The sequence below is a fragment of the Streptopelia decaocto genome (genome assembly GCF_964273445.1).
Source record: "Streptopelia decaocto genome assembly, chromosome: 2".
Lineage (NCBI taxonomy): Eukaryota > Metazoa > Chordata > Aves > Columbiformes > Columbidae > Streptopelia > Streptopelia decaocto.
In genome coordinates, this window is record NC_138655.1 from 94,450,922 (window position 1) to 94,465,941 (window position 15,020).

Below are 15,020 nucleotides of genomic sequence, written 5' to 3' on the forward strand. Positions count from 1 at the left end.
AACAAAGAGTGTGTGTATTTGGAAAATTATCTCTACATTGTTGTTAAGATGAAATCATGCTTATTATTCTTTTAAAAACAATTGGGGTAAGGGCTCTTGTTAATAAGCAGTGATAAGTCATTGTTTCTTTTAGTCACCCTTTTAAAAAAATTTCTCTGTTTCTCATGTGTTGTAAAGGGTAAAGTTAAGAACTCTATTTTTCTTCTATCTTTTTAGTTCTATCCTATCCTGTATTATGAGTACCTTTTGCTCTGTATGTTAGGTATTACTCTTCTGAGATTCTCTTGCTTGCAAAGACAAGTTTATCTAAAAGATGAAGTAGCAAGGGATAAATGTTTAGAGCTTAAGTACGTCTTGACTTTCTTGGTTTTGATACTGATGGTGCCAAAAATAACCTTACTGAAGGAGATAAGAAGAGTGGTGTTAAGTCCATTAAATAAATGAGGAAATGAGGAGTTAAACTGAAGCAATTTGTCAAAGACGGTCTCTGACAGACCTGCATTAGGGAATGGCTGACATGCCAGAAGGCTGTGCTACCATCCAGCGGGACGTGGACAGGCTGGAGAGTTGGGCGGGGAATAACCTGATGAAATTTAATAAGGGAAAGTGTAGAGTCGTACATCTGGGCAGGAACAACCCCAGGTTCCAGTATAGGTTGGGAAATTACATATTAGAAAGCAGTGTAGGGGAAAGGGACCTGGGTGTCCTGGTGGACAACAGGATGACCATGAGCCAGCACTGTGCCCTTGTGGCCAGGAAGGCCAATGGCATCCTGGGGTGTATTACAAGGGGAGTGGTTAGTAGGTCAAGAGAGGTTCTCCTTCCCCTCTACTCCGCCCTGGTGAGACCACATCTGGAATATTGTGTCCAGTTCTGGGCCCCTCAGTTCAAGAAGGACAGGGAAGTGCTGGAGAGGGTCCAGTGTAGGGCAACAAAGATGATGAAGGGAGTGGAGCACCTCCCTTATGAAGAAAGGCTGAGGGAGCTGGGTCTCTTTAGTTTGGAGAAGAGGAGACTGAGGGGTGACCTTATTAATGTTTATAAATATGTAAAGGGTGAGTGCCATGAGGATGGAGCCAGGCTCTTGGTGGCAAACCATGACAGGACAAGGGGTAATGGGATCAAGCTGGAACACAAGAGGTTCCTCTTAAATTTGAGAAAAAACTTCTTCACAGTGAGGGTGACAGAGCACTGGAACAGGCTGCCCAGAGAGGTTGTGGAGTCTCCTTCGCTGGAGACATTCCAAACCTACCTGGACATGTTCCTGTGTGACCTCACCTAGGCGTTCCTGCTCCAGCAGGGGGATTGGACTAGATGATCTTCTGAGGTCCCTTCCAATCCCAAACATACTGTGTGATACTGTGTGATTAGGGAATGGTGGGTAGATGTGGATGCTGACAGACCTAGAGGCAGCACTGACATGGGACTAACCAGGTTACTTGATCTGTCAAACCAAGTGTCCTCCTTTTAGCCAGGGAAAGTGCCCTGGCACCTTCCCCACTTCTCTTGATTGTGGAATGAAGTTTGACTCATGTGGTATGGTCAAAACAACTGGTTTGGTTTACAGTCCTAATTAGGATGTGGTGATCAAGGACAGGGCTGCACCAAACAGCCCTAGTCACATTTTGCATAGCTGATCTGTTTTCTTTTCTTGACCTTCTTTTTGCCACCCTTGTACCTATTTTTTTTTTTTTTTTTAATTCCAGTCTCCTCATACGTAAGCAATCCACCCCTAGTTACTTTTTCCCTATTGGTCTTGGTACTCAAATTTGGTATTTCTGATACCATTTTCTAGGAAATCTTGTCCTTCTGTGGCATTACAGATACAGTTACCGAAGTACTTCTGGCATTGCAAGTTCTGCCTCCCAGAAGGTCCCTGATACCTTAAAGATCCCTCTTCAATTTTCTGTGAAGTTGGGCTGTTTCTAACTTAGCTCCCCTCTAACCACCTGTGAAATCCAACCATCCCTCACCGTGCTATCTGTAGCTTTTGTCAGCTTCTTACCGCGTTATCTGTCACATCCAGTGACTTCTCATGTCGTGTCCTTCAGTTTTTCCCATCCTGTTCAGTTAGTTTAGCCTCAAGCCAGGGCCTCAGCAGCGCTCTTGTCATTACTCTGCAACCTGGATTTTCTCTTTCCCAAGCAGCACAACACTATTTTCTCTCTCTCTGGGAAGAGACAGGAGTCAGTATGGCTGAATATTCGCTTGTTTGGACCTATTTAAGTAATTAAACACTTCATAGTAGTAATTTCAAAATTCTAAATATGTGCTGTTTAACCAAATGACACACAAATTTAGAATGCCCATAAAGCAACAGATTTGTATCCCCTAAAATACGGTAATCTATCAAAAGTTTTCTGAGTTTTGTTTGTTCTCTCTAACATTCTCGCTCCCCCTCCCCTGACCTCTGCTTTCAACGTCAAAATAAAGTGTTAAACTGTTGCCTACTCTGCTTAGCAGCGTCTAATCAGTTCTATAAATAGAGTGCTAAGCAAACTACTTAACATAATTATAAGCTGATTACATTTGGTCAGATCTAGACAAAACAGGAAAAATGCAGGTAATTTCTCGTTGATCATTACCACTGTATTTATTTAGGTAAGAAATTAACTACTGGCTCATTACTAGGAGGACATTTGGCAATGTAGATACTTGGAGAACAAAGAGCTGGTTAACTGAATGTGAGTGTGATTTGTTATGTCTATTTGGAACTCATTTTCTGTCATCCTGTCTTAGGGTTTGGGGTCTTTACTGTGATGCCAGGTACTGAAAGAATCAAATGGGGGCTCAGGGGTCTCTTTAGCAGAAATACTATTTCCAAGGAGTGAGTGGTTTTGTGTAAACACAGCAAAACAGTATTTCCTGTGTTTTGACAAAATATGGATGAAAAAGATGAACACAAACTCTAGAAACTGTGGTTATTTTATGCACATAACAAAAAGTGATTTTATTATAGTCATTGTACAGCTTAGGCTAGAAGCTCATGTAGTTCAAGTCTCTTGAAAAGAAAATGCTTTAGGTCAACATTAAATCTTTGAAATGCAGCTATGGTGACTATGGGAACTGATTTTCAGAAGTAGGTCTGCCTGTTAAATAGAGCAACTTTATGTCAGTTCAAACAGATCATTTTTTTGTCTTTTGTCATAGTGTTAAGTACTAGTTTCCAAGTAGATTCATCAGTCCAAGGTGTTTTCCACAATATATTTTAAAGCCTGGTATTTTGGGGGGATTGTTTTTCTGTGTGCTTATCTCTGGATTTTCGGTATTCTCTTTGTTTGTTTTTAAATCCATTGATCAGGGTACCAGCATTGTATGAAGTCTGGATTCCAGCCTTGTTTTCTCAAGTTAGTCCTGCTGGAATCGGTTGCATGTATGTGAGCTTTAAACGATGCTGTTTTGTTTCTTGTCCTCTTCTCAATCAAGCACAATTCTTCTTCTCTTCACCCTACTACCCAGGATGTCCTGTTTCTGATCGCAGCAACCTCCTTGTATCCCTCCCACCTCCTATGGAAATTCTTGCATTCCCAAGGCAGTACACTATGTCCTTTAGGAAGCACTGTCAGAGCTCACTTTTATGCCAGTTTTTATTTGCACTGCATTGCGGGCTTATGGCGTAAGATAAAATTATTCTTTCCTTATTCTTTCCTGAAGCTGTACTTCCTATGAAGCTTTTAGAACCATTTGTATCCGTTTCAGACAGATCACCATTTTTTGAGAAATAGCAACTCCTGGTTATTTTATCAACTAAAAGGAGCTGCCCAACTGCAGTGTTTTGTAGGAATATTGCACTGGAAATATTACAAACCTTTATGAGACTTTTTTTTCCTTTCTGGTGAGATTTAAAGAAAGATTTTACCAAAATAGAAAATACATTCTTAAAAATGTATATTTTGGGATTTTAATGGTTTGTTTTTAAATAATGTGTTGGTAATTAGTGTAGCAGTTAAGGAGTTGGAAAGATTGTCATAATTCTTATTAGATGCATTGCCATGCTGTCATGATGGTTTTATGCTTCTGGAGGAGAAGAATGTTTGATTCACTTTCTCATCCAGAGGGTGTAAAATTTATGGCAATTGCATTGTGTACATTAGAGATGTGTATGTGAGAAAATGTCTTAATCAGTGATTACTGTTGAGTTCATTTGTTCTGTATGTGGTTCTGTTAGTTTTATCTCTCTGATTGCTTTGGGAACAGAAGGGACAGTAAGGATTATTGCATTTAGATGCAGTGGCTTGTGTTAACATTTGAAAAGTAAATACAAAGATCTTCTTTAGACAATTCAGATTCGTCTGCTTTTTGAAAAAGTTCCTTCTAACTTGGGCCAGTTAATGGTTATTTACTCACTAACATAGAAAAATATTTTGGTTTATTATTCTGCTGCATGTTGCTTTCAAGTATTATCTTTACTTCTGCTGTATTTCTGTAAAAAGCTGCCATTTAGTTGTGATCTTGTTTGACCTAAATTAATTATTTTTACCAAGGTCAGAAGAGCGAAGATGGAATGTGTAATATACTGCCATACAAAATCGTGTTACCTAAAGGAAGGCTTCTGTGTCTGTACATCTTATTTAGATCCCATGGCATTCCCCAAGTGATAAGCTAGAACAGTACTCTGTACAGTACATCATCTTCAGTGATGACTCCCCCCCATCTGGCACTGATGCATTTAAATTGTACTTTCACAATTTTAAGGTTTTAAGCTTTACATGTTAATTTGGCAAATTAAGTTTTTATATGTAAAAATATACCACTGTTGCAAACATTTCAAACAAGTTTATTTTTTTCCTTTCCAAATTAAATATACTGCAACATACTTGTAAGACTGTAGCTGCACATTTCATAGTTCTCGTGAAAATTTTCATCAAAGTAAGTTTTCATGCCGCATTCTTCTTGAGTATTTGAAGACATCAGGCAAGACTTATTCAGATATATAGCAGATCAAAAGATTGTAGAGGTTTCGGCATTTTTTTTGTATTATTTGCAAAGTGTGAATGTGCAGTGTAATTTCTGTCACTTTTAAGCTGATTTAATTTTGCCTTTCTTTTGTGGTGGTCTTTGCTTGATGCAGAGAGGCAATGACATCATTAAGAGATTTGTTGTGTAGCTTCTCCTTACAGTTTAGTTTTCTTTTGAATAGGCATATAAAAATTTTTTTCTTTATTGGTGTTTGTGATCTGTGATTCAATACTGAATGTTTGTGTTGGATCCTTTGCCTCTTAGAGCACTTTTTACTAGTGTTTTCTAGAAAATGCTAAACGTGATGTCAATCCTGCATGACCTTTCTCTGCCTTTATGTAGTGCTGGTTACTGGGCATAATCTGCAAATCCTGTCAATCTGTCAGTACTGGGCATTCTTTGTCCAGACTTACCGTACCAATAATAGAAACAAATTTAGGACTGCCTTAATCATAGTTTTGTATTCTCTGTCACCCCAAAATTGTGTCAAAGTAATTAATTTATGGCTAGTGGCAGGAGACCAGGGCCAAGATGCTTGTCATTACCATGCTAAAATATGTTCTCTGCCTCCTGATAAATTCTGTCTGTCTTCACCTTTTTCACTTTCATCCAAACCCAATTTTAAAAAAAAATTGTTCACAAAAATATGTTAAATGCATTTATTGACAACACCTCCATAAGGGAGATTTTACATTCCTGTGTCAAAGGGATGTGTTGAGGGTGGTGGTAAAATGGTAGCTTCTGACTGTCCCAATTTCATTAATGTTGTCTGGGACCACAGCATGAATGGTAAAGAGTGCATATGGGGTTACAGGCTTTTTTTACTGCTTTGATTTTGTGGAATTGTGGCATATATGTCACTTAGTATATAAAGTTTGGCTAGTTTTTTAATAATGTAATTATTTTTTTCTTTTAATGCTAAGGGGGAAATCGATAGCCAAGTTAAAGGAAGGTCTGGATTTTGTTTTGTGGCTATTTACCAAAAGCCGGTTTACAGGAACCCTTTGTCTTTCTAGGAAAGATTAAAGATGGTAGAGTTGATGGTTGGGGTAGCCGTTGGTGGTGGTGTTTGTGTTTTGTCTTAAACTTCAGCTTCTCAAATTTCTTTGTAGCTTGTAGTTGTTCGTAGCTTCTTTTAAATTTATTCTCTCAAACTTCAGCTTTGAACTTTGATTCCTAATGTTTTGGTTGTATGATAAAAATAAAAGTGCCGATACACGTATCTCTTAGTGATCCAATAACGTTGCATACCAACATAAAAAGTTAAAAACCCCTTATATTTCAAAGCTGTCCTTTTCTTTTGATAGCAACAGAATGAAAGCAAAACCATGTCGTGTGCAAAAGCTTACATCTGAAGGCATAAGCTTTCAGGGGAACCTGAGAATTTATTCCACATTTTGAATTCCGGTTTGGAATGGTTCCAGTCCTAAGCAACCTGTATCAGACTCTTAGCAGAAGACAGAAGTCTTTTTTGCTTTTAATCATTTCAATTCTACCATTTTCTTCCGATTTTCTTACCATCTCCCTGATCTTTACTGTTCTTTTGAATGCTAGCACCTGGAAGGTGAACCCCAATGTCCTTCATCAACAAAAATGTTTGTTTCTTTTTTCGGAACATCCAAAGAGAAATGCTTTCACTGTACCTTGAAACTGCTGAGTACATGAGGGTAGAATTTGTTTTTATTGTATTTATTAGCTTGATAACCAGTTGATGTTTGCAGTATTTGTTATGAAATTTTGCTTTGATCCATTCCATCTGGGGCAATGGAAGACATGGAAAGACTTCAGCTACTTTTGTAGCTCCATTTGAGTATGGAAGCAAAAAAAAAATCTTCATTGCAATGTCATTTTAAATTCCTTGGTTCTTTGCTCTTTACTTGATAAGATTTCACATTTGATGGTGAAGAATCCTGACCTCTCTTCAGTGTTTCTTCAGAGAAGTAGAAAACCTTGCCTGCTGCTTAATTCCAACTGTATTTTAGTAATAGTTTTACTTTTCTGGATTTTTTTAATTACTTATATGCTTTTCATTGCTTCAGGCTTAAAGGTATTTAAAAGTAATAGTTGACCTAAGTGATCTGAAAAAGGATGCTCAAGCAATCTGGGGAATGAAAAACATTTTTGTCATTGTCATAAGTGCTAATCCTAAGTACATAAAAAAAATACTTAAATTATTTCTGTGTGCCACACAAGTGACATAAATTTTGAGTTCTCAGGGTTTTGGCTTTTACTTCTGATGGCATCCAGAGGAAAGTCACTCTCGTGGCTTTTTAGCAGACTAGAGCTTGAATCTGGCTATGGAAGGAAATTATTTTTATACAGTTTTGAAAATTTGAGTGCATCAGACAGGTGAAATGCAGTATATTTCAGGTTTTATAACTTGTTAGATGCCAGAAATATTTTTAAATGAAATTGCAGATAAGCAGCTATATGTTCTTTAAATGTTATTTTTAAATAATGTTTACAACTTGACATCTGTAAATACATCTTGTTGTAAAATTTTTTAAACTTAATACTCAATTTTTACCATTCATATACTCTCTTGAGATTGTATTTTGTTTACGCATAAGTCTAGTAGTTTGAATTTATTTGCCTTTACTTTCGGAACTAGTTTTATAAAGTTATTCCTGGCATTCATTTATGACTTTGTTACTTTCTTGTCTGCCTACTCTTTCCTCTAGAAGATAAAACATGGAACTGTCACTTCTGCCTACTGGCATGATTGTAAAAAACTTCGTGTTTCTGTGGTCTCTTGGTACTTAACTACCCTAGTGTTTTGTTGTGTTTGGAAAATTGATCTTAGTGTTACAGCCCTTTGCAAGGTACAGTAAAACCTGAGAATCTTGTCTTACTTATATTGAACAAATGAAATTCCCATTGATTTTAGTAACTTAAAGCTTAACAATGTTGACTCCACCAAATTTGGTTTTTTTAATCTACATTCTTATTTGGCTAGGTATTTATGAGAGATTCTGTGGGTTGAGATCATATGGGCGATATATTGAGGTTACTGAAGACAATATTTGGGTTAATCAAAGGTATTATTTAAAGAAATGTAAATAAGGATTTGCAATGAACTGAGCAGCCAAGGAAGGACTGATAATTCTTCACTATCTACAGGTGTAAGACAGGATGGTGATCTGCTTTCAGAAGTGTTTGCAAAGCTTGCAACTCTCTGCATTTAATACCCTACTTAAATCTTTGAGAATTTCCCTTATGGGTACCTACTTAAATCTGTAAAAGCTGTGCAAATGTCCAGCAGGATGTGTGGTCTTGCAGTTACTGTCTGTTCCTCAACTGGGTAGTGAAGATATGAGGATGGTCACTACTAGATGGTCAACAAGCTGTTAAACAGAAGTTACTATCTTTGATACTTTGTCCTTTTTAAGTTTTATTAAAAACAAACAAGCAAAAACACACACAAAACCCAGAACAAAGAAACACCAAAAAACAACTCAAAACACACACAAAAAACCCCAAAAGCAACCAAAACAAAACCACAAAACATGCACACAAAAAACCCAAACCAAACAAAAAAAACCCAAAACACCAAACAAAACTGCTTCAGTGAATATACTACTGCAGGCCTTATATTAAGTTCTGAGCAAGTTGAATCAGGGCATTGCTGCACAGTTGTGTTTGGAATTCTAAGTGTTTGGGAGAGTTTGTTTTTTCTTTAGTAAAAAACGTGCTTATCTGTGCAATTGTAAAGAAAGAAGTGAATTAACTGGGAAGTAATGGAAACGTGTTTAAGTTTGCAGGCAGCCCAAATTTTAAATGTGGTTTCAGGTATATGAATTGGCCTGTTTTCATCATCTGCTTTAATTCCTTAAATATAAAAGTGACATGACAACACAGGTAATTCCATGCCATGTGCTTTAGCAGAAATGTCAAATTTAAGTAATTATAAACCCAGTTCTTGTCTTACTGACAGCTGCATTTACTAGATTCATAGTGTGTTTTTAGGTATGAAAATTGTTGGGATATAGAAAATCAGAAATATTTATTCAGTCTAAGATAGAATACTTGATTCAAGTATTGTCTGGATTTGGCTTTAGGTAAGTAGCCCCCTTTCAATGCAAGATGGGGTTTTCTTGAAGCTGAAGTATTTCGTTGAGGCTAGATGTGTGTTTTATTTATCTTAACAGAAGCACAGAAAGGGTGGGACTGCTGCTGTCCTGCTTTCAGATCTCTATTATGGCCTGCATATGTGCAGGACACTTCCACAAATTACCTAGTTTTATTTCTATGCTCTCTCTAAAAGTGGCCACGTATTAGTACTTATAAACTTGTCTAGTTGCTGTAGAGCAGGTGGAAGCCCTGTGGCAGGGCCTCTCTATCTCTCTCTCCAGTCTGCATTGGTTCAGGAACATCTCAGGCTGACCTTGAAGCTGCCTCATCCTGTAATCCAGTTGTGCAAACCAGGGGCCAGGCACTCTGCATGGCTTCTGTGCTGGTGTATTACATGATTCGCAAATCTGACTGGGTCAGAGGGTGGAATTTAGGAGGAATAATGTGATGCTCATATAACTCCAATATTCTTCTTTATCCTTTTTTATTGTTGTTGTTTATCGGTGATATCCAACAGAATTTTCTTCCTAGTTTTTATCTCTTTTGCCCAGTGACTAAAGCAGGGTTAATCCAACAGCGCAATGAAAAGCCTGATAGGACTGGAAAGGTAATTGGGAATTTGTATTTGCCCTCTGAATGTTTATCTAAGCTCTGGTTGTGTGGGTTACTCTGTGGGACTAGTTATAGATTGTAGACAGTGGTCTATGGTCTCCAAAATTATATATTCTCACCACAAACCTTGAAGCTCAACTTTCTTTAAATGAAGAATTTGAGACTACTGACAACATGATCATCAGAACATTCCAAATACTTAAAAATAATAGTTCAAAAGACACATCCTGTCTCATCAGAACTTCAAGGCAAGACAGTTTTTACTCGCTTCAGAGTTCATTATACGTCTCGCAAGTAAAAATTTGTATAAAAGGTATACTTCAGAATAAAATGGAGTATTGTATTTTTTCAATCCTTTCTCTCTATACATGCGTCTCAGATATTTTTTGATGAGATGTTTCAGGGAAGTTCACAACAATCTCTTGCATTAACAGGGTTTTGATTTAATTTCTTTAGGTTATTTTGAACCATGAGACATTATCAGCTACGCTTTATTAGGCATGGTGCATAGAGGGGTTTATCGTCAGAATTACCTATGTCCATCATGCTCAGAAGGGGCTTGAGAATCTGATTAGTGTGTCTGTTATGCCAGCATTAAAATATAACTAAATATTGTGTTTATCCTGACTTAATGAAGAAGTAGGCAACCGGGCTTATGCATTTGCCATTTTGCTGACAATTGGTGCCCTTACTTGCTGCTATCCTGTAGGTCATTTTCAACCAAATTTGCTGGGTATAGAATTTCTCAGAATAATTAAGCCCTCCATCAATTTTATGAAAACAAGCAGCTGGAAAGGAAGAGATATGCCCATATGCATGGCCAGATGTTGGGGGTTGACCTGCTGGAAAGCAGCACTACAGAGAAGGACTTTGGAGTTCTGGTTGGCAACAGGTTGATCATGAGCCAGCACTGTGCCCTTGTGGCCAGGAAGACCAATGGTATCCTGAGATGCATTAAGAAGAGTGTGACCAGTAGGTCAAGGGAGGTTCTCCTCCCCCTCTGCTCTGCCCTGGTGAGGCCACATCTGGAGCACTGTGTCTAGTTCTGGGCTCCTCTAGTTAAGAAGGACAAGGAATTACTGGAGGGAGTCCAGCAGAGGGCTACAAAGGTGATTAGGGGCCTGGAGCATCTTTCTTATGAGGAGAAGGCTGAGAGAGCTGGATCTGTTCAGCCTGGAGAAGGCTGAGAGGGGATCTCTTAAATGTTTATAAATATCTCAAGGGTAGATGACAAGAAAATGGGATCAGTTTCCTTTCAGTGGTGGCCAATGGCAAGATGAAAGGCAGTGGGCACAGACTGAAGCACAGGAGTTTCCATCTGAATATGAGGAGAAACTTCTTTACTCTGAGGGTGCCAGAGCACTGGAACAGGCTGCCCAGAGAAGTTGTGGAGTCTCCTTCTCTGGGGACATTCAAAACCCGCCTGGACATATTCCTGTGTGATCTGCTCTGGGTGAACCTGCCTTAGTGGATTGGTTGGACTAGATGATCTCCAGAGGTGCCTTCCAACCCAGTCATTCTGTGATCATGTGAATGGTTTTCATGGGCATGACTCGAGTGTAGATACAGCCTGTACAGTCTCTTTCCTCTCAGGAAAGAAGGTGGGCTTCCTAAATTGCACTGCATGCTGAATAAGATTACTTTTAAAGTGCCTCCTTCATGCCCTTATAGTCTGATTATTTTATCCTTTAGTTTGTTACTTTAGTGTTGTTTTTTTTTTCTTGCTCAGTGGTCCTAAACTTCATCTTTCCCTGAGAGAGGAGGTATTTATATTATAATACAACTGCTAATTAATTCCTTTCTTCTTATTATTGTTAACTGTAAAAAAGTAAAGAATATTCTTATTTGTGTTAACTAGCCAGATTAGTTGGTACTAACCTAAAATTTAGTAGGTAAAGAGCATATAGTGAGGTGCCAGATAGTGGGTTTGATTGATGAACAGTCAGAGCCTGCACAGGAGTTCCTTTAGTCCTGGATAGATGGCGAGCAGCCCACACTGGGCTTCATCTATAGGGAGGCTGGGGGCAAGGTGGGTGTGTGTATTTTCTTTCTTATAATAATGGAAAGGGTTATCTCATCCATCTGTGAAGTGCATGATTTTTTTTTTTTTTTTTGACAAGAAGTCTGTAAAATCCAGGAGCATTTCTTTGTGGAAAGCTTTCAGTTGTCTTAAACGAGTTAGGCAAATGGGGTAGAGGAGAAGACTAACCTTTTCCTGGGGAAGACATGTACAGGCTAATACACTTGAGCTGAAGCAGTTGACAGAACTCTTCTGCTGAAATTATGCATTGTACTGTAGTTTTATCTTCTAGGATGTTGTTGTTAGTAAGCTGTCCGTCAAAGCCTGAGCTCTGCTGCCGTAGCTTTTGTATAAACCTAATGTGAAAAATGATGTCAAAGAATGAACAATTTAAAGTAAAAGAAGAACAAATACAAAAGTGTGATATATACAGCATCAAAGGTGGTAATTTAATATGGCAAAATCTAAAATAATGAGAGACAGCAATCCTAGCTACTCATCCAGGCCTACTTCCAATGCAGGTTTTTCCCTCCTGCTTGTCTTTCAAACCCATTTGGAAGATGACTGTTTTCTAGACTGTTTCCAGTTTAATATTTTTCCTTAAGCTAACTACTTTTTCTTTTATAGAATGTCTGTGTTCTAAATTCATTGTTTCCTTTTTAATGTAGCTTCAATGTATTTGCTTCTGTAGATGATTTTTTGTCTTTAGATTCATAGAGAAAGTGTAGGAGGTATCTTCTTCCTGACAGGTTATCAATAAATACAAAATTATTTATTTACTTACAAAGGGGAGGAGAAATGTAATACTTTGTAATATTTTTTTTTCTGTACACGTCTAGAACTTTGTCATTACACATCCAGAAAATTTAGTAATTTAATCTTAAGTCAGTGTTTTTAGAGGTCATAGTCTCCTTTCCACTTTAAGTTTAGTGTCTGGTTCTTACCAAAGCTGCTGATAAATGAAATTTAGAATTAAAATTTAAAAGTTTTGAGTTTTTATTTGATTAAAAAAAATCCTCTGTGTTGCTGATAAAGAGCACATTTTCAACAAGCATTTTTTTATTATGTATTTCTAAATGTAGGTTTTATTGAGAGTGTTGTGAGAAACCATGAGACGCAATCGATTCATTGGTCTTTGCATCTAAATTGGTATGAGGATAATAGGAAATGCAGATCCTTAGATTCCATACCTGTATTTTTATTGTATGCTAATTGTCAATATTTAAAATTTTTCAGAGATATGTGTTTTAAAAAAAAGCTTTTGTCAAATATTCATTTTCAACTTTTGTAAGGAATGGCAAATATATATATGGATGTAGTGATAGCATCTTAATGCATCAATTCTAAAAATATTGATGGATTCTGAAAGTGAAAACTGGGGTTTTAGTCGAAAGCAATGAATATCACTGTCAGTTGGTTACTGTGTTACCATCTTGTTTGCTAATCTGTTTGAACACAATGACAGTAATTGTTTTGTGTTCCCTTTGGGAGGCAAGTGGCATAAGACATGATTTTAGGAACAACTAGCATCAGTTTTTTTTCCCCTCTTACTTTCACAAGATGTTTCCTCAGTATCATTTTGTTTCAATCTGTGGAAAACAAGCATTTCCTGCGATTGTTGCCTTCTCAACTAGGATGTCATTATTAAAACATAAGGAGTGCAACTCGTGAAAATGTTTAAGAATTTTGTAATGAGAGTACACAGAGCAGTTAAAATTTATTAGGGTATGAACCTTCAAATCATAGATGTTGTGAAGTACCTTTTTTTCTCTGGTAAAAAAGGGAGAAACTAGTTTGGGAAAGGGATGGGAGAGAAGTAGGAAGGGAAATAGATACTCACAGGAAGCTACAGCTAATAGGCTTCTCTGAATCACACTACAGCTTATTTCCTGGTAAAGCACCCATTCTTTCAAAAACCTATATTTGACATTTGGTGACAAAAGTGGGATGTTTGCTGAAAATGTGGAGGTAAATGTATTCTCTTGTTTCTTTTAGATACTTAGAAAATAAGTTGCTTCAGGCTCAAAACAGTTTTGGCTGTTCTTCATGAGGAATAAATGCTGAATTATTTGTTAGGGAGGAAAAGGAATTATTATAGCATGCGTATTGTGAAATACTGTATATGTTAGCTGATTCAGTAATGAGGGAAGACATGTTTTAGTGTACAGATAATGAATAGAATAACTTATCTGGACAACTGTTAGTTCTGGGTTTTTTGTAAAAAATATTTTTCTTATAATCCCTTTTGCTTTTAAATTCAGAATTTAAATAATCAGTCTGCAAGGCACAAACTGAAAATATATTTATTATAAGTAAGCATTTTGTAAGTAGAAGGCCAGCTTACTTTGATTCTTCCTTAGTATCTACATTAATGATAAATCACTACTTTGCAGCAATAGCAAATGGAAGATTTTGCAATTTCTTGAAAACAGAGAAAATATTTCTCTTGGTTTTATACCCTTTGCATTCACAATTGCATCGCTACTAAAAGTGGATAGTGGCCTGTTATGAAAGAAAAAAGATACCATTGCTGTTGGCTTCATTTCTTAGCTTTCTGGTACATGAGTATTGTGGGTTATCTGCCACTGTCTGTACTTTAAAATCCTCTCCTCTGAAGAATGTCACTATAAGCCTCTGTTGCTTTTAAAGTGTGTTATAACTGAGTGAGTGATATTGTCAAATTTTTTTCCTTCTCTGTTGCCAAAAGGATTTTGAATAGCACTGATGAAAATGAAATACTAATTGTTATTCACTATGTTATAAATGGGCAAAGCTCTGCTAATCAATGGATGTTTTAGTACCTAAAGCCTTATGAAGCCTTGGTTATTTTTCTAGCAGTGTATCTAAAAATTATGTGCCTAGATATAGATGTGCAATATTTGCATAGTTGTTCATGTTAATAAATAGGTGGTAGCCTAATTTCTCGATAGGATGGTATTGTTTGCCTTTGATAAACACACATATTAGTATTGCCTGACAAATGATAACTGAAATTCCTGTAATTCTAAATGTAATATTTCTAATAGTGACTTTTTTTTTTAATTCTGCTTTTCTCCAACAGGAAGGAACTTGAGACCTTCAAAGGTAAATTCTATTTTTAATTTTCTGCTTGAATGTTTGCAAGAGTCGCAGTAATTCTTGTATTAAGTGAAACTGGAAAGGAACTGTTCCAGTTCTGCATTTGATAATGTTAGTTTTATGTTGACCCAAGAGACTGTTTATTTTTCGGTTTACCTGTTCTTGCTACTGGTTCCTCTGGGAGAGTCATAAGTGTAGGAAGAACACAGATGGTTCTGTTGCCTGAGCTAGATTTCAGAAATTCTGTATCTAATTCAAGACTTTCCCTTGATGTTCAGTT

At 37.1% G+C, this 15,020-nt stretch overlaps 1 protein-coding gene across 2 annotated transcripts in view; it reads left to right on the plus strand.

Annotated features, from left to right (window-relative positions):
* DTNBP1 (dystrobrevin binding protein 1) overlaps positions 1-15,020 on the plus strand; it is a 73,575-nt gene that overhangs the window by 18,680 nt on the left and 39,875 nt on the right. For both annotated transcript variants that reach the window (XM_082046121.1, XM_082046122.1), the window contains exon 7: positions 14,724-14,746. In XM_082046121.1, the coding sequence (XP_081902247.1) occupies positions 14,724-14,746 (23 nt within the window). The remainder of the gene's footprint in view (positions 1-14,723; positions 14,747-15,020) is intronic.